The sequence below is a fragment of the Notothenia coriiceps genome, unplaced genomic scaffold (assembly GCF_000735185.1).
Source record: "Notothenia coriiceps isolate Sejong01 unplaced genomic scaffold, NC01 NC01_scaffold00023285, whole genome shotgun sequence".
Lineage (NCBI taxonomy): Eukaryota > Metazoa > Chordata > Actinopteri > Perciformes > Nototheniidae > Notothenia > Notothenia coriiceps.
The window spans coordinates 46,210-65,600 of NW_011355986.1; the positions used below are offsets into that span (position 1 = coordinate 46,210).

Here is a 19,391-nt window from a genome sequence, read left to right on the forward strand (position 1 = left end):
CGGAATTTCTAATACAATTTAGTTTCCATGGTGACAGCAAATGGACAGGGAATGATATGTCCTTTTCCAACAGAGGGAAAACGCCATTGGTGTTGCTCTGTCTGAATCATTGTTTAGACCTGGCAAACATTACAGACCCTACAAATGACTCAACTGTTAACTAACTGCTGCGTCTCCTTTCATCCATTTCAATGCAGAATAAAGAAAACTGCCCGGCACAAAAGTGTCAAAAATGCTAAATGTTATAAAGTTGCAGTGTTCATTTCATCAGTAATCTCTTTCTGTGGAGATATACATGTTCTTTTGTGTCAAATTACTTTTGTTATCCAAACCAATAGCTATCCAGAGCTCTATAATTTGATATTCTGTATAGTATTCTTGTGATGCAGACATTAATGAAAGGCTATCATCCTCAATTTGTCGCCTCTCTACTAGAAGCTCTTTTTACATCAGCAAACTGTTCATGGAATTCAGTTATTTTGGTGCTTTTTAAGAGCTTGTGTGAATGTCTCTGAAACCACTTCTGAATGCAGCTGTTTTCGACAGCTTTTGACGTGGCCCTTTGTGTGCTATCCTCCGTCTAATGCACCACTCAGTATTCTCGCTTTCGAACAACCCTCATCATCCTCAGTTATATTTCTCTCTTCCAGTTCATCTCTGGTGTTGGCAGAACATCATGTCTGCAAAACTCCGCACAGATGGCCAAAAGACACTGACCGTCAGCAGACAGGAAGTAAGAAACTTGGAGATGATATTTTTTTGGCAACTGTTTTATTAGAATACGGCATGAGAATCGCTTTATTAACTGTACGTCATAGTGTAACCTAATAAATATAAAATAATCCACCAAATCACTGTAGCGTACATTGATGACAAATGTATAAAAGACGGATACAAATAGATATACTCAAATACAATTTTCTAAAATGCTTTGTTTAGAGCAACTACATAATGACATTCAACCAAGCGGCAGTTCTCATGTTGTCCTCGTGTTACTGTGCTTTAATAGTGATTGTCCAGACTCCATACACTCATATTGTTGGCAGAGTCTTGATACTGTGTGCAAAGTGTGTACTGTGTGCAAAAACGCTCACATAAGATTATTAAAGTTGCTGCAGTTTGGTTGAAAAAAGTTGTTCTTTTAAAACCCTTCATTTGTTCCTAAGTGACATAAAACAAACTGTGATCGACACAGGACTTGTGTTTGTGGTGATTTTTTAATTAGTGGCATATCATTGAGGCTATTATTTTTCCTGAAAGGTGAAGCATAATGTAATGGACTGTAGGAAGCAGTCACTACACAGGACATTTTAATATTGTTTTGAAAGCATTCTTTTTTAAAACATTGTTTAATTTGGAGTCAACTTCTTATTTAAAAGACAAGACTGAGGATATTTTTTTATGTCAACGAATCCTTTGAAAAGACTATAAAGATAAGAAGGATGTTTGGTGCGTCAGGGTCCTGCTGCAAATAAAGTCAATGGTAACTACTCACTTGTGCAGCAATGTGTATCAATCCCCTGCTGAAAATAGGCCCCATGAAATGCTTCATTTCACATTTCTGTGAGTGAAATTTTCTGAAAACAATAGTAACCAGCTTGGAAATGATTTACCCTTTAAGATTAAATAATATATTTTTAACCTCTTTCACACTTTAGTAACACATTTTGGGTCTGAGGTCCACAGACAGAATAGGGGAGTCAAAACGAAATACACATTGGTTTAAGTCTTCTCATGGGATTTATTGACACCAACTAACTTATAAATATGCCAGCCTTATTCTATCTCTGCTTCCAATTGAAATGTAGTTCAACCTGTCATAGGCTAACATACACACAATTTGAAAATTATTTATGTACATATAACAATAATAATTACTTAACTGTGATCTGTAGTTAGGGTTGAATGAACATCCTGAATATTAGTGATACTAAAACTTGCATCAATGAATTGTTGCCACCATTTACTACGTGTCGGGCGTATGACAAACACAGTTTGTTCTCAGGGTCCAGTATCTTCTGTATTTTCTACTGATGTTTAAAATCACACATTTGAACCATCACTTATCTACTCACAGATCAAACTAATGAACACATGATAACAAAGGCTAGTTGAGGAAAGGCTTTACTGTTTACGAATCTCGATCATCAGCAACATTTCACTTCTGTCTGTATGATTGCAGACGTGATGAGAGGACATCACTGCCTTTACACTTCTGAGAAAAACGGAAACATTGTCATAGGCATTAATTGTCTCGTCTGCCGCTTGTATCCCACTCGCTATTATTACATAAATAAATAACACTGCATGGAAATGTCTTCTCAATCCAATCACATTGCTTGTTTGCTGTTTTTAATTGCTTCTTGTACATGAGATTTCTACATTCTACCTCACATCAGAGTAAAGTTGCTGTGCTAAAAACGACAATAGTATAGATGCTGATAAGTTAGAATAAACTGGAAAAAGGTCACTTAAAAAAAAAAAAACCCACAACAGATCTACACGTTTTTTAAATGTTCATCAATTAAAAAACATTGTGCCAAAATGAAATGTGTGTTACAGAAAGTGAAAATAAAGAACAGAACTTCACAGTGCCTTAGCATGTAGTTGAAAAAGCCACACTCTTAGTTTCCTTTCACTCGCCCCAATTGATTTGGCACAATGTTTTTTTCAGATATATGTTTTGGCATTAAATGTCTGAGCACGAAGCTCTTTGGAAAGCCTGTAGCTAAAATACATCCTTACATGTATGGACATACTTATTATGAAATGCACATCACAAGCACTGACCCTCGCGGTCAAAGTTATAATTATTCCTCGTTGTTTTAGATACAGTGTGACATTTGACTTTTGGTAGGGGGTGGCGTCAAGGAGATGTTGTGTTGGTTCATCTCCATTCCCCTGCCAGCCGTGTCAATTTCTTACAGTGCTTTAAAGTCCTCCTATACACTTGAACCTGTTTCTTACAGTTATATGCACCTCTAACACAATCAAAGCAGTGGTTTGATAATACAGATGGCTCTCATCTTAAGCACATGTAATCTTAATAAAACAACCCTGCTCTGAGTACATTATCAAAGTCAAAGAATACAGACATGTTATTTCGTTTTCCAGCCCCTAAGTGTTTGGAGATTCACAGTGAGTTGAGCGACTGGATCAGTAAGAGCAGCATGGGACAACTCCAGCCCTTCAGAGATGTACTGTTGATTCGTATAATGGTTCAAAGGCAACACACCTGATGCGTCCTCTTTCTGTTTTGTTTCAGTCCTTTCAAACTTTGTCCAGTCGTCTGACAGCATGGTCTGGGTCAAAGTGATATAATGGAGTCCTTTACATTCAAATAATCACTCAGATAAGTCTTTTGTGTTTGTCCAATGTTAGACTGTTGACAACCCAAGCCAGTGTCGGGAAAGATAGATGGAGAGAGGAAGAGTTAATGTCTCCATTTGTTCCTCTGAGTCTTTCTTACTGATACGTCCTTTTATTTCTCCAGATATCCTGTCTGCTAGAAGCTGATCAAGGAGTAGACCATACTTCAGCAGGAAAAAGTCCACGGCAATAGATGGAAAATACGGAGAAAACTGTAATTGCGCTTCTCTTTTGCAACTAAGGTCACAGAACATTGCAAGAAAATCTGAAAGCCATCACTGAAACCTAATCAAGCATCTGTGAATTGAGAAGATTGTGAATTTGTACTGACCTGTAGAGATAATAGAAGAAAGAGAGCAGATAAAAGCCTAGCTTACACCAGGACTCCTTCTGGCAGTAATTGAGAATGTCGGCGTTCATCACACTGACAGGATCATACATGACCACTGAGCCGTCAGCTGGCCGATGAAGAAACCTGGAAAAAAGAGAGACTTTTGGCTCACGCGCGCACCAGATATACAAAAGCATGTCAGACATATGTTATGGGACCTTACCTCCAGAGATGGTAGAAGAGAAGTGGGACATTTAGGCCAAGTGTGACCCACTCTGCAGCACACATGAACATCAAGCAGAAGAGCCCGTGGATGGAGTACTCCGGTACCACCAACTAACCAGAGCAGGCACAGGGAGGCAGGTTAGATAGGTCTGCGTAACATAACACTCATGAGTAATCGCTCTTCAACAACTGCGGGGAAAACACTGAAAAATGCATGGGCTAGATGTTGGATACACTCGATAAAACCAGAACCACACTGCAAGGCAAAGACTTTCACACAGAAGGTGTAAATGTTACAAATAACTTGCTGTTACGGATGCAAATATAGTAAAAGACTGGATAAAATATAGTTTCACGTACATGTTCACTGCTTTTGAGAGGTAAGTAGAAGTCATAGGTTCTATAAAAGAAGTGGACACAGCATAAGGGTCTGAATAGTGAAACCAATGCAGATTTGCCAGAAACCTGTATTTTATTTACATCGCTTCTGGCTCCTAACAAAACAATTAGATCGATTGGCAGAAATGGGTCAAGACCCAATGGTAACCCTGGATTATCGAAAATGTGAGAAAAACTGGAGGCAGACTCACTGCTGGATGACCTCGTCTAGTTTTGTAAAATGAGGCCACAAACCAATGGATGACATCACGGTCAACTTTTTAAAAACTATTTATTGAAAAACCAGTTGCTGACTTGGTCTGCTGTTTGGTTGATGTTTATTACAGCTTCTACAAACAACGACTTTTAAATTGGCATCATTCTTTTTGTTTTAAACAGCAACTTTTAACTGCTCCAATCAATTGTTACCACTCTTATTGGCAATATTGTTGTTGGGACACAACTTATTGGTTAATAAAGGAATAACCCTCAAGGCTGGGTTGGCTTGAACCCTGAGACTAACCCTGAGACTGAATAAAGAATTACAAACTAAATGTCAAAATAAAATAAAAAAATCTAAAAGTCAATTGTGAATATGTAATGTGTACATCTTTTTTTCTCTCTGCAACAGTTAAAGACTATGGTTATATAACATTTCCCCTACATAGACTATAATTAACAAAAATGTGTCCTCTAATTTCTTTTTCAATGATATAGTAGTGGAGTGGGTATATAGTATTTGTGACACATAAGCTCCCTTCAGTGCAACTCTGTGGCAAAACAATATCATTTTAAGTAGTTCCAACTCTTCTCATTATTGAAGGGTTGTAGTTGATCCTACAAGTATGTTCTGTCTAACCAAACTTATTGAATACAACCAACATCATTTGCTTTGAACTTTAAAAGCTTTATTGAGTTGAACCAACTTAATATTAATTGAAAAGTTGTGGTGGTATTAAATGATAAAATGACTTTATATAAGCTATTATAACTTATTTATGTAATTCCATAATCCTCAATTATTTTGAGAATCATTTCAATAAGTCAAAATAAATAAAACATTTCAGTTCCACTTTTTGTAAGTTAAGAAAATGTTGTTATTTTAAACACATTCATGTATTCTTTATGTTTTAAGCATTATCTACTACCCCAGTGTATCCCATGACAAACTCTTAATTCAAATCATTAAAAAAACTATTTTCACACAATTGAAATGCATTATGGTTCAAATTGTGATTCTGACCTTATGAGATGAAACTATACTTTGTTTAAATGTATGTGGACCACTACCATTAGCATGCTACCATCTCTAATAAATCAACCTTTACTGTTCTATTTTTTAATGATTAGTTGAGCTTATTTAAAACTTTTTTCAACACATAAATTGTCAAAATGGCCTCCACAGCAAGTCACATTTATTTTCAGGGACATCGAGTTCTCTTTCTGAATGCCTCGAAATGGAAACAGAAATCCATCACAACACACAGAACCTTGACGGTGTACAGTAACTGAATGTCCATCTCTGTGTGAATGCAGAGCGCTGATGGTGGGCAGTACAGAAAAGCTACATGTGACATTAATCAGAGTGCGTCATGGTCCTCACAATAGCTAGAAAGTCAAATGGTCATGCGTGAAGCCCCTCTGTTTTAGTCATCCACCAGCAGCAAAACAAAAACATACCAGAAAAAAGAAGTAAAAAAAGATTACTCACTCTGCGGAGCAGGTTGCAGATTCTTTCAATGTTGAGAATCCTTTCCCTCTGCAAATGTAAGGAAAGTCTGGTTAATGGTCTGCATATTTCTTCATCCTTCCTACTTCTTGTATCTCCCATGAAAATCTCCAGGCAGAGATAACACATGCTTTTATTTAAAGCTGACAATTGTTGACATATTTCACTGACGCATCAACAATATGCAAAAGCTAGATCAGATGAGAGCTTTCAAACACAAAGAGAATCCTGCCTAAATGTCAGTGCTATGGCTATGATTACAGATATGGCTGGAAAATACATATAATAAATAATAACTTGCTGCCAAAACAACGTCATTTTCCATTTCAAATTCTTAAGTTACTTTCAATTATATAATGACAAAAAAAAATCCCCTTGCAACTAAGCGAAAAATGTAATTATGGGTTGTCGAGAAAGCCAATTTTATGGATATTTTCCATCAACACATAAAGAACATCAGCCATTTTCAGTCGAGATCAAATGTTCTTGTATCCTGAGAGCTTTGAGAGGGCTCAGTGATCATTTTCTCCAAATGAAAGCCATTTATCTTCCAGCACCTAGGGGCCTCTACGCTGATCTTTTATTTGGGTGTTTATTCATTAGCTAGCAAGGCAAATGAGATGTTATGCTGTAATTCATCAATCTACATTATTCTCTGCTCAATACCAAAGAAAAGAACCAATATCCTAGGTAATTACCAGATGGATCTTTTATTTGTTTTGCTTCATTCACTGTGATTGGATAAGCAGCATTGATATGCTATAGATAGCCTCAGCTCGAAAGACTCTCTTACTCATTTCGTGACATATTAAGACATCTGTCTAAGTTACAGGATGTCGGCTTCCAGAATGGAGGCTAGTGTGATGTCGATTCCCTTTGGCCTGAGGCACAGACTGCACCTTCTCTCAAACTGTGGACATGAATTCAAACTCCCTCGGTGACCTGAAAGTAGATTCTGCCCTGAATCCACAACATCCAGCATGCAAGACCGATGCCGGCTCTCCAACGTCACTGTCTATTTGCAGATGTTGGTTTTTGTCAATTTCTTATTATGCGTGCTTTGTCCTTCAATGACACTTTGAAATGTGAAGACCACAACAATGGACTGATGTGTAAAGTTAGCTCCTTTCTTTATGAAAGTAATTTTTTCTTAATTTCCATGAATGTACTACGTGCCTCTTCAATTTTCTCCCCGAGACAAAGTGTTTAGAATTTAATTTTACGTGCCGGCTGAATTATTTGACATTTTATGGTTAGTAATCGCACTTACAAATTATTGTCCTCCTGTAACTGTGTTTAGATTTACAACTTGGAAACTGCCCTAATTAGTCACGGGTCATCCACTGCACTATGCATTTTGTTATTGTTGCAACAAGCGAAACACGACTTTAGACATGAATCAAACGCATTGGGGACATTTCACAGTGTGCATAACAAGTCAAAGAAATGAACGGCAAAGAGAGTAGTCAAGAACAGAGAATAATACGTACTCTATTTAAGTGGCAGTGAAGAACAATATAATTGATTCAACTGGTTTCACCAATAAAGAAAGCTTTAAATGAAGGAAAGGCCAAGGGCTTGACTTTTGTAATGTGCTATTTAATGGAGAGAGGTAAAATACTGCAGCAATTTGGCAAGCTCTTTTCAAAGGCTTAGCAAGAAGGAATAACACTACATTTCAGTCCCTCCTCTGTCAAGCAGCCAAACACTTTGTCTCTCTTTTATACTGCAACTGTGATGGAAGGCCACAGGAACCTGATGAGGAAACACGTGTTGGTTAGTCTGTTGTGTTCATTTTGAATGTCACACGTCTTTTTCACAGACGGCAGCAGTTGAGTTACGACATTGCTCTTCACTAAAATCTGAAATAATTGCTGTTTATTTTCCGAAGCTGTTGCCAGGTATGTTTTCTTCTGTTTGGGCAGTTTATTGAATCTGGTATTAGTGGAACACACCAGCAATTTATATTCTATCTGAACACATCTCACATGGTGACATGTACAGATGAAATGGGCCCCTCCCCCAGCACCTCTTTCCCCCTCTCTCTGAAACCAGAGCCCGGTCTGTTCTGATTGGTTAGCTGGTCTGCTCTGTTGTGATTGATCAACCGCTTAGAGATGTCCCTCCCTTAGCTTATCACGTACAATGGTGGATTATAGCCAATAGAAGAGTTACCTAGTGATCTCACTATGTTACGGAAGTAAACAAAGGATTCCATTGGAGGCGTTTCAGGCAGAGGTTTGAGTGTGTGAGAGAGAAACTCCCTCTGGAGGGAACTTTTGGATGTTAGCCTTTGCAGACCATTTACATGCACACAAACCACACACTACAGGATAGGGAAAACGCAAACCTGTCCTCTAATGATTTATATTAGTCAGAAATAAAACATCTACTCCTTAACATCAGTATTTGGACAGCTTCTGTTTTCAGTTGCATTATATTTTGTACAGGTGCTGCAGTTATTGTGTCCACCCCCCTGTAGCTGGCGGCGTGCCTCCACACCCCCGGTCTGCTTTCACAGTTTCCTCTCCCACTCCTCATCACTCTCACGTTGCAGTTCAGATGCAGGTTCACATGATTGCTGGAACATTAGCTAACTTGTGAAAAAGACATTCACAGCTGCTGTTAACTTGCTAAATGAATAATGGCAGTCGTTATTGACTCATGGTGCTGATATTGTCTGTTCTTGCAAAGGAATGAGACAGAGACTTTCAGATGTGACTTCTTAGTTTGTGTTACAGTGAGGGAAACCAAGTATATGCGCTTATTTGAGTATTTAATTGTGTGAACAGAAGCTTTATTTTCATTGCTCTTTTTTGTATTTAAAGAAGGTTGATTGTCTCAATCTGCATACAAACAAGTTTTCCTTGAAAACAAACATTTAAACGACTAACTGCAGCTGAATAAAACATTTGAAAGATTTCATTCCAAAAACACAAAACTGCATTTATATAAAGGGGTGCTTGCTATTTTAGGATAATAGAGGGGTCATCTGTAAAAACGTCTGTCTGTGTGTTTTAAGGAGGTTTTGATCTCTGCTTTTGATCTCTGCTTTTTCTACATGTGTAATATTTGCTGATAGATTAAAGGTCAAATGCAACGTTTTGGGGGTAAAACCCTGGATTTGTTTGCAGCATTTATGTGTAGTTCAGTAAAGGTTCTTCTTGGAAATGAAAAGGTGGGATTCCTGTGTGCACACAAGGGTTTGATCAGCTTGAAAGAAGTGAAGCAGCATGGTTCTTACCGCTCTGGTGGGATTGCTCTGATCAATGGGGTTTTTGAAGTCTGTGCCGAGCTCATCAAATGCAATGATCTGAAAAACAACATACGTGTTAGTTGTTTTCTTTCAATGGGTTTCCTTCAGGGCACTAATGAATGCACATTCTGCAACTGTATATCAAATAGAGGCAAAGTTGGTGTCTTTTCAACTGCACGCTCTCGAGAAATATTCCTGTCTCAGCCTGTTGTTCAACACGTACTGTAGCTCTCTGTTCTGCACACCCACTGCTTCTGGTGCAGCTGCAGCCACATCGCGCACTTTGCTCGATCGAATGCTAAATGCATACATACTGTGATTGTAAGAGCTCATGTGTCATTATGAAGTCCCCCAAGGAGCTAGAATTACCCCTTTTTCCTGTTTTTCATCTAAAATAATAATAATAAACCAGTGTATATTGATAAAGTATGAACACTTTGTTCACATGGGAAATGATGTGAAAATACCCGGGCATTGACAGCTGTGAAGGGAAAAGCATCATTTATTTATCAATAATCTGAAATCACTTCACATTGAAAAAATTGTTGTATTTGAAATATAAAACTCTATGAGTATGTATGAGAATAAATAACCATATATGGAATTGAGGGTCACTGTAGAGAAAATAACGTAATGGTTCATATATGTATCAATCATTCCCCCTGCTCCCTGTGTGGGAGGGAGTATGAAGGATAATTGTTCCAGCTCTCGCTGATTAATGGCTCCATAAAAATACTAATAAGTCTTGGTGTAAAGGCCACCCACTGTGCTTATCATCAGTGGAGCCTTTAAACAGTGGAGCTTTTCTTTGTCGGCTCATTGAGAAGCTATAAAAGCAGACATTATTCACAGATAAGAGAGCGTCTGATTCGCTGATCAACAATGACAGATCCAGTTTAAAATAGAAGAAAGCCCTGCTGGTAATTTCCCCATACAAGTCTATAGGGCTCTCCCTGGTCTTCCTTCACACTGTTGTAAACAGATGCAGTTTCCATGGCGACACGGTGAGCCCCTCAGTGGGCTCCATGGTTACTATAGCAGTGAACAAACGTTCTGATTGGTTGGGAGCCACGTAGATTTGGTGTGCTGGACCAGTGGTTAGAGGCGGACTGGGGGAAGGGGTGGACATCATCTTACTTTGATAAGCGTTTGGATCACATGGTTGAACGCTGAGCCAGACCTCTCTCTCACACAGACACACTGCCTGACTCACATGGAGTCACACCCACTTAGTCAATTGGTATGTCAGTCATTTCAAGTCTAATGTTCATAATGATGTATTTCACATTATTCCTGCCTCCGTGGGTTTGAAGGCTGAAAGGTGGCAGATTAAAGCTTCAAGTGTTTGTTCAGCCTGCCCTTGAGTAAACGAGCAAACCGAGTGCAACGGTGTGCGGCCATATCTGTGCAAATTTCACTCAAAATGCCGCCAGCAGAGAGCTTCACAACAGCCTGGCACTGAGATGTGTGATTATTGAGGTTTGCTTTCTCCCTGTACTCATTTGCTGCAGTTTGCTGAAGCCTGGACATCTTGTTTGAGGAACTGTTTGTCAGTTCTCTGGGATGACAGGTCGCCTACTGTAGAGGGGTGTCAGACGAGCTCCAGGTAATTATACTGTTGATCAACCTGCATGTTACTGTACGGAAATAGGTGAAGGAATTCAGACTGAACACAATGTTTTTCAACTCCTGCAACACTTTGGTCTATTTCAACTAATTATGTATTTCCAGTTTCATGTAGGTGTTGAAATTGAAGGGTATAAAGTGGCATTTGTTGACTTCGAAGAGGCAATTTGAAATGTCAGTCAAATATAAGGTACAATTACACTGAGATTGGAAACATTTATGCATGCCATTACTGTGCCTCCTGAGTACCTGAGTGAGGTGTGTGTGTGTGTATGAGGTGTGTGTGTGTATGCCCGTTGGTGTTGTACAACCTTGTGTAGGCGGATGTGTTTGTCTGCCTGCGTGGGAGGAAGCGTTAACAGACCATACATTTCTGCTTCCAGTGCTACTCACCTGCCATATGACGAAGAAGATGAGGGCAGCGCACAGCACCAAGGTGAGCATGTAGCAGAAGGCCGCAAAGGTGAATGCCATGGCTGAGCCCGCCATCCTGAAGACGAGATGGGTCGATAGAGAGGAAGAGGATTTCTCCCCTGCTCTCTTTCTCTCTGTGGCTACTGCCTGCCTCTTAGGTAGAGGTTATTTTCTGTCTCCCCCTCTGCTGCGAGCAGGGGCTGTATTGTCCAAGTAGGTAGAGCACTCAGTCACAATCAATACCCAGCAGTCATGTCTTTGTCTCTTTTTGTATATCTGACAGCAGGGTGATTTAGGAAGCACTTATAAGTCTGTTAGCAGCCACAGTTGTCTCTAGTTGCTCCTTTTTCTTTAGTCTCTGACAGGCAAAATGTCTGTCTCCTCCTCCTCCTCCATCTTCATGTAGTTTCTCTCTAGACAGAGCCTACACATTTTCTCCTCACATTAACAAATGCAACAAAGTGTGTGAGTGACAGGCTGACCACAGGATTCTCATTGATACTAAGCACAGCGCTGCGTTTTATTATTATTGATTATAGTATTGGATGGTTATGGCTTGTGACAGTTCAGCAGTTAGTTGTATGGCTTTCACTTAATCTGTTACTCTAAATCAAGAACACCATTAATGACGCATTTGATCCAGTTGTAGACAACCAGAGGCGTGTTGTCTGTGAGTTATAGTTTACAGAGACAGCCTCCTAAGTATTACTTATTTTATTACTACATTTATTGGAACATGAATCTGCAAATGTATTGAAGATACACGGTATTGCTTTGCACTTTAGACAGTTACATTCTCACAAAGCTAATTACTGGTGATTCTTCTATTAAATACTATAATATAATAAAATAATGAAGCCGTACAAATTAAAATTTCAAATGAAAGAACTATTTAACATTACAAAGCCAAACACACACATCAAAGAGACTGAGAATTACAAAATTAGAGTATTATATGGACTGTAGTTCTATTAAACATTTTTGTCTGACTGATCGTAGTATCAAATAGAGAATACCTGTGTCTGGTTGGAGACGAGTCTGCCCCTGAACAGTCCTCTCTTTCCTCGTCTCTGTCAATTTGGGTCGGCACCATGTCACACTTCTTCTCTGTGCATCTTCTTCTCAGACGCATCCCCCAGATTTATCCAAACACATTTAGATTTGTCTCTGCTGACTGGCGTGCAGGGTAAATGATTCAAGTCTGGGGAGGAGGCAAAGGGGGGGGGGGAGATTTAACCAGAAACGTGCAGAACATCTACATGTTGAGCCGCGTTTACTCTGACTTTGAAATCTCTTCTGTTCTCAAGCCAAAATGTCCACAGCCCTCAGAAGTCATAAGTCAATCAGTCCAGCTCTCTATTGTCTCCTCCTTTCCTTATTGCCTTTGTGTCCTCTTTCTTTAAGTCTCTTTCTGAGACGTTAAAAGCTGAGTCTGCTGTCCCTGTCGGTCTCTACCTCTATTTCTTAGACTGCGAGAGAAATATTTCTATCACGCTTGATGTTCTAACGCTCGTCCAATCGTGTCGCTGTGTATCCCTCCCTCTCCCTCCTCTCTCTCTCTCCCTCTCTCTCTCTCTCTCTCTCTCTCTCTCTCTCTCCTCCTCCTCTCTGTCAGTCTGTTTCCCTCTGTCTTGCATATATACATTTGGATAATCTCTTGTTCCCCAGGGAGGGGTGAGGGGGCAGGGCAGGCTGCAAATGTTTTTCCTTTAGTCTGCCTTTCTCTCTCTCTGTGTCTCTCTTTCCATTTCTCTCCTTTCTTTTCACCAGAGTATTCAGGAATCCATCATGTCATCGAAATGTGCTCTAAGAGGGTGTTGCTCTCAATCAACTGTCACTTTTTAAAATGATTCCGTCTATTTGTATTTCACTTAACATCTATTGAAATTGCTCATATTCCCTTTGGTGTTTTTTAACCTGATTTAGAAACCACTTGTATCATCTTATTTGACATCTTTTGTTAGAAGTATTCAATATTAACATTGCTGATTATCCATGTCTATTTGTACATTATATCTTTGACAAATGCAAAACTCTTTAAAGAATCACCTGCATCATAAATACACAAACCGCACCACTGTCTCATTCAATGCACGGGTCACACAGATGTGATGACGTAATGCAGTGGTTCCCAACCTTTCCAGACTCACAACCCATGTTCTTATCACATGAGGTCCAATTCCCCACACCACTCGTTATGTTCCAAATGTGTTCTTTATTCAACATTATTAGTCATGACAGTGGATATTCTTTAAATGTGAGTCGTCCAAACTTGGTCAAGTGTTGAGATTTGAAGCATTCTAGCCTACTATCAATTGGGTGACAAAACAGTTTTTCATACTAGTACGCAGGGCCGTCCTTGGCCAACTTGGGGCCCCAAGCGACATTGTGAGATGAGGCCTCCCCCCACCCCACCTGACAGGAGTGAAAAATGTTTTTGGGAAACAAAGTACTTTGCAAAATGTCCTGTTTATTATTATTATTATTATTATTATTATTATTATTATTATTATTATTATTATTATCAACACAGTTACTTTTTTATACAGTGAGATGAATGGTGAATGTGCATGTATGTCGTTCAGTATGCTTTTACAGGGGAATACGTCGGCATTTCCTGGATGCATGGAGAACTGCGCGGAGAACTGCGCGGAGAACTGTGCGGACAACTGCACACAAGCCGAGCTCATAAGCCGAGGCCCCCTGTGCAATGTCGGCCTGTAGGGAGGGACGGCCCTTCTAGTACGAGTACTTTAAATCAACTAATTCAACTTTTTATTCGTTGTTTTTAAATATTTAAACTTTTCACTTATTATGGTTGGCTTACTTTTCATCCCACACTTTAGGCTAACTGTTTAAACTGTTTATGTATTACTTTTAGCCACTATTTCAACTGTTTATCCATTGCTCTATTTGCTTACTCCATCAAGATATTTCCACTATTTATCAATTTTAGCCAGCCAACTATTTCCACTTTGCTGCTGTCTTACTAACAAGCTTAACTATGGAAGCCCATTTCCGCTAGTGATAGGAAACAAATATATGATTTACTATATTAAGTCATTATTATGACTTAGTTTTCTCATTACTACAGTATGACTAAGTATCTCATTATTAAGACTAATCTCATTAAGATACGATAAGATGGACTTTTATTTATCCCCGTGGGGAAATTCAGGAGTTAAAGCAGCGACAAAGTAAGAGTGAAAAACATGAACTATCGATTGTTAGATTTATTTACATGTAAGTGTGCAGATGCAAGTGCAGGTCAAAGTCATCTGTACAAACAGTGCAGATGTTATGAATGTCCAGTACAGGTTACTTTTATTGGGTCACATGGTCAGCCCTTGTTGTACAGCCTGATGGCTACAGGCACAAATGACTATCCGAGGCTGAACGTGTTCCTCATCTTCACTAGCTCTACATGGGGGGGGGATAACATTTATCATCTCAATGTTAAGACTTCAGTCTCATTGTTGTGACTAACTATCTTTTTTTTAATCAATATGTTTATTGATTTTCAGCTTACAAAAAATCACATACATAGGACGAAGACATAGAGCCAAGAGCAATACATATATACAAAGGACAACTACTTTACTTTACATTAAAGAAAAATAACAACACTAAATTAAATTGGTACATACAACAAGGGAACTCTAATACATCGGCAACCATCCAGTTTTCCAGCAATAGGACCGTATTTCTACAAAGGATATCACAGTAATTTACATTTTAACATATTATAGCATATTATAGCATTATCGCATTATCCTGCCCCAGGTTCGTTCAGAAATTGAGATAGGTCGTTGTTCTTGGTATACTCTATAAAACGTCCCCAGACCTTCTGGAACAGTTCTTGTTTGTCTTTGAGAATGTAAGTGATTTTTTCTAAAGGCAGACATAAAGAAAGTTCCCTAAACCACTGTGCAATACTAGGTTTGCCCAACTTTTTCCATGTTAAGGCAATCACTCTTTTTGCTTGTAATAAACAGATATCTATAAAAAATTGTTTATAATGTTGTATGTTATGTCCATCCGGATATAGGCCAAGTAGGAACATTTAAATATTCTGTACTGTTACCCTAACCTCTTCCCATAATTCCTTTATTCTTGGACATAACCATAGACAATGGAACAGTGTGCCTTTTGCTTCCCCACATCTGGTGCACGTGTCTGGGATATTAGCATTACATTTATTCAGTTTTTCTGGTGTAATATACACTCTCATTAGCCACTTGTATTGCAGAAGCTTTAGTTTTAGTCGCGTATTAGCCGTCTGTGTTTGGGCCGCCTTACAAGCTGTGCTCCACTGTTCCAATGTTAGATCTTCCTGTAAGTCATTTTTCCAGGCATTAAGTCTAGAGTTAGAGGATTCTGAGGAGAACGCCAGCAGGAGATCATAGAATTCAGATATGATGCCCTTCCTAAGTGACTAACTATCTTAGCATAATGATTAAGAAAACTGTAGGTCGAATACAAAACTGACAGAAGGATTGGTTTTAACGAAAAGGGTTCAAATCTATCTGCCACTTCAGCACCATGGACAGCGCCCTGGAGTTATCACAGCACAGTTGGGCTACTGGTACAAATTCCCTGTTCTAACACTCTTTTTGCTGTTGAAATGCAGACAAATGGAAAGTTTATTAGTTATTGTTCCCTCAAAGTTGAGAAAAATAAATGTTTATATTCTCAAAGATGAGCAAGCTATTTCTTCATGTACTCATTAGATTATTATAGAAATTCGATTATATCCTAAATCTTTAGTCAAATATGTATGTATCTGTGTTTTCTAGCTTGCTACATAACACAGTTTCCTAAATATTTGACAAAAGTTGTCTTGTATGTACAGGATACAGCAGTACATATGGCTGATGGCTTGAAATATGGTGTGAAAAATAAAATCTGGGTTACAGCACCCAGCAGTGACTGTGTGGTGTATTCAGCTGTCTGGTTAGTGTGTTAACGATGTTGGTGGCTGGTATATTTTCATTGACTGCATTGTCAGTGGCCGGGGATTCCCTACTGTTTTTTCAAACTGTGCAGAAATGTAAAAGGAAATTACTTTCTCTCACGAAATGTGTGTTGTTAACCCGGTTTGAGTTGATGATGATCTTTTTCAACAAATTAAATGTGTCATTTTTCTTGTACGTTCAACCTTTTCTGATCATTTTACAAACTATACTATGATTATTATTGATACACTTTACTATTTCAGTGAGACAACTCACGTGTTTCTTAATATGTTTATTATAAGCAGCATATAGTTTGAGTTTGGCATCTAGGCTCGGGCCTCATCACTCCACAGATTTACAAAGAACATTGAGTGATGATTAGATAACTATCCCCCAACACTGCGTGGAGGTTAGATAACTCCCCAAATACGGCATGGAGATGACATACCTATCCCCCAAAATTGGGACTGAGAGCCTGACGCTGGTGATATTAGTCTGATAAGTAGAGGGTTTGGCGAAACTGCCACGTGGCCATTCCCTCTAAGCACAAAAATATAATACCGAGTAAAAGTTCTATGTGAAGGCCCGGGAACAGCCCGAAAAGCCATCCCCCTTAAGCCCTGTGGCTTTGAGGGGAATAGTGACTGCCTAGTGAACCTGTTATGTGAAGACCAGGGAACAGCCCAAAAAGCCATCCCCTTTAAGCACCGCGGCTTTGAGGGGAATATACTACCTAGTGACTGCTATGTGAAGGCCCGGGATCAGCCCGAAAAGCCATGCCCCGCGGCTTTGAGGGGAATATACTACCTGCTGAGACTTCTATGTCTACGTCTGGAAGCAGCAACGCCCTTTTCCCAAGTGCACAGCGGCTACGAGGGGGAAACACTTTGAGCTAAGGTTGATATATAATCTAAACCAGCAACCACCTGATATGCAATCGCAGAATTCTACGGGTATACATCTTTGAACATTACGCATTCGCCAAGTTGTGCAAGAGCTTATGGTTGTTGTGCTGAAGGGGTCTCATTCTTGTGAAGCATGACATAGCAGTGATAGGCAGAAGATGACCAACAGCCCAGGACTCCTGGGTTGAGGTAGCAGATAGGGCGCTGATATCTGCTTTGCACATACCCCTATTGACTTAATCGTCTGCCAGCTTCGTCTACAGAAGCTTAGAAACAGGAAAGCTCTTCAGGAGTTAAGCTATTGACACTTTTAACTGAAGAATCATGAGGACCTAACAGATCAATACAAATACTTTGCTATAATATTTCCTCATTGCACTTGGGGGGCTATCAAGTTTCTCTTTACTCTTTAATAGCAGCACATCTAATAATCCTGGCTCCTTCAGCGCAACTCAGTCTTCAGTGCAGGTTTTAACAGACACATGTCCCTTTGGGAGCCAGCAAACCTGCTAGGAAACCTTGATTTAGCCTGGTGATAAGGTAATTGAAAAAAGCTTTGGAGAGCTGGCACATCACTGGAGTCGATTTGCAGCGTGAATCCTCTTGAGGCACACCAAGCATGGGTGGCCATCTCTGTAAAAACTACACACGTGTGTAAATTACAATTAAGATAGGTACACACATCCAGAATTATAGCATATAGAAGGCTTGAATCCTCTGGGAAAAACTCTCTCCTTGGTAGGTGATTGAATGTACATGGACGCTTTGGCAGAGAAGGATTCATGATATTCATAGAAGAGAGAGAGCCACTGTAAAGAGCGAAGTCTAAGATGATGGACAAATATGTATCGAGCTATTCTTCATTATTCAGATCCACATAACAGATATATATATATATGTATTTTTTTTTTTTATATTTAATAATTTATAGTAGTTTACCAACTTACAACTTCTGTAACTTTAACTTCTGGGTAAACACGGAAGTAGAAGCATGGGTTGAGGAGGAGAGACCCGGTTTGTTTACATTTGCAGGCAGCGGAAAAACGGGTTTTGCTCCAGGAAAAAAAAAAAAGCTCCTCGTGATTGAAGAGTACAGGACACCCGGCAATTCGTCCCAAGTGATGCGTGTGGTGCAGGAGCTGCGGCTCGTTCCAGCGGCGTCTGAGCCATGCTCTGAGCTAGCCTATGTTTCGGATATGAGGCAGGCTTCTTTCCCACGTGGATGATGATTCGCTTCCATTCGGAGATAGCGAGACACATGTGCAAAGGACAGCACCAGAAGGTAACCTGAACATATCATGGAGGACTGTGTAGAGCAGCAGCGATGTGAATAAGTAGGCAAGCAGCAGAAACATGAAACACAGCAGGAACATCATGAACGCAGCAATAGCAAGTGAACACAGCAGTGAATAGCGAGGCAGAGGCAGGAAGACCTGGCAGCTTAAATGGAGCGGCATGGTTAGGAGAATGTGTTTGGTTGGTTGTAAGAGGGACGAGGTGTGCGTCACTTGTTAATGTATGATTGGTGCTCGAGTTGACTGCCTGAACTAGCTTGCAGGCTTCGCCCCATATATGTTCATTTGTGTATTATTCAACACGATATACTTTTGAGTTTCTTGAACATTTCCGACAAACTATATCATGCTGTTTTATCTGATATTAACATGTTATATCATGTTTTTTGTTTTTTTTGTGATATTTTCAATCTTACTATTTTTTTAAACACAATACACTATGTAATTTTTTCTGATATTTTCTGCGTATTATACTGTGACTTTTCCCGAGATATTGTGCCGTGTTGTTTGTTATGATACAATATGCCCTTAACCGTTAAGCTCTATATATTTGGATGACATTGGCACAGTCCATCACTAGGTGGAGGACGACTGAATACAGCGGAGAAGAAAGAAGGCTACATGGATGATGGATGACCTCCTTCATCCCCAGCTTCAAACCATCCAGTCTGCTCCTGCAACATCCGGCCCAACAAAACTTCTGAACTCTTTCCTCGTCATTTAAACTTGAACTTACTGTTTTTTGCATTTGTCTTCCATTTTACAAACATATTTATAAACATATTGTTGTTATTCATTTATTTCCACAAGACTACATTCCTGTTCACCTTCAATTTATTATTTGCATTTAAAATCACAAAGTTGTATTACTTTATTGATGTTATTGATGTGTATATCACATACACATC

At 39.3% G+C, this 19,391-nt stretch overlaps 1 protein-coding gene across 3 annotated transcripts; it reads right to left on the reverse strand.

Moving 5' to 3' along the window:
- Positions 1–767: 767 nt before the first annotated feature.
- On the reverse strand, positions 768–12,834 carry cnih2 (cornichon family AMPA receptor auxiliary protein 2). Of its 3 annotated transcripts, XM_010781528.1 has the most exons (7): positions 12,345–12,834; positions 11,308–11,528; positions 9,277–9,345; positions 6,015–6,062; positions 3,924–4,036; positions 3,701–3,844; positions 768–2,215 (listed from the first exon to the last, which is right to left on the reverse strand). In XM_010781528.1, exons 2-7 carry the CDS (start codon positions 11,401–11,403, stop codon positions 2,125–2,127), a joined length of 561 nt encoding a protein of 186 aa, XP_010779830.1. In that variant the 5' UTR covers positions 11,404–11,528; positions 12,345–12,834; the 3' UTR covers positions 768–2,124. The 3 variants fall into 3 exon arrangements, with proteins under 3 accessions (XP_010779830.1, XP_010779829.1, XP_010779831.1); XM_010781527.1 differs by having other exon boundaries at positions 11,308–12,834; XM_010781529.1 differs by having other exon boundaries at positions 2,122–3,533; positions 11,308–12,834.
- Positions 12,835–19,391: the final 6,557 nt, after the last annotated feature.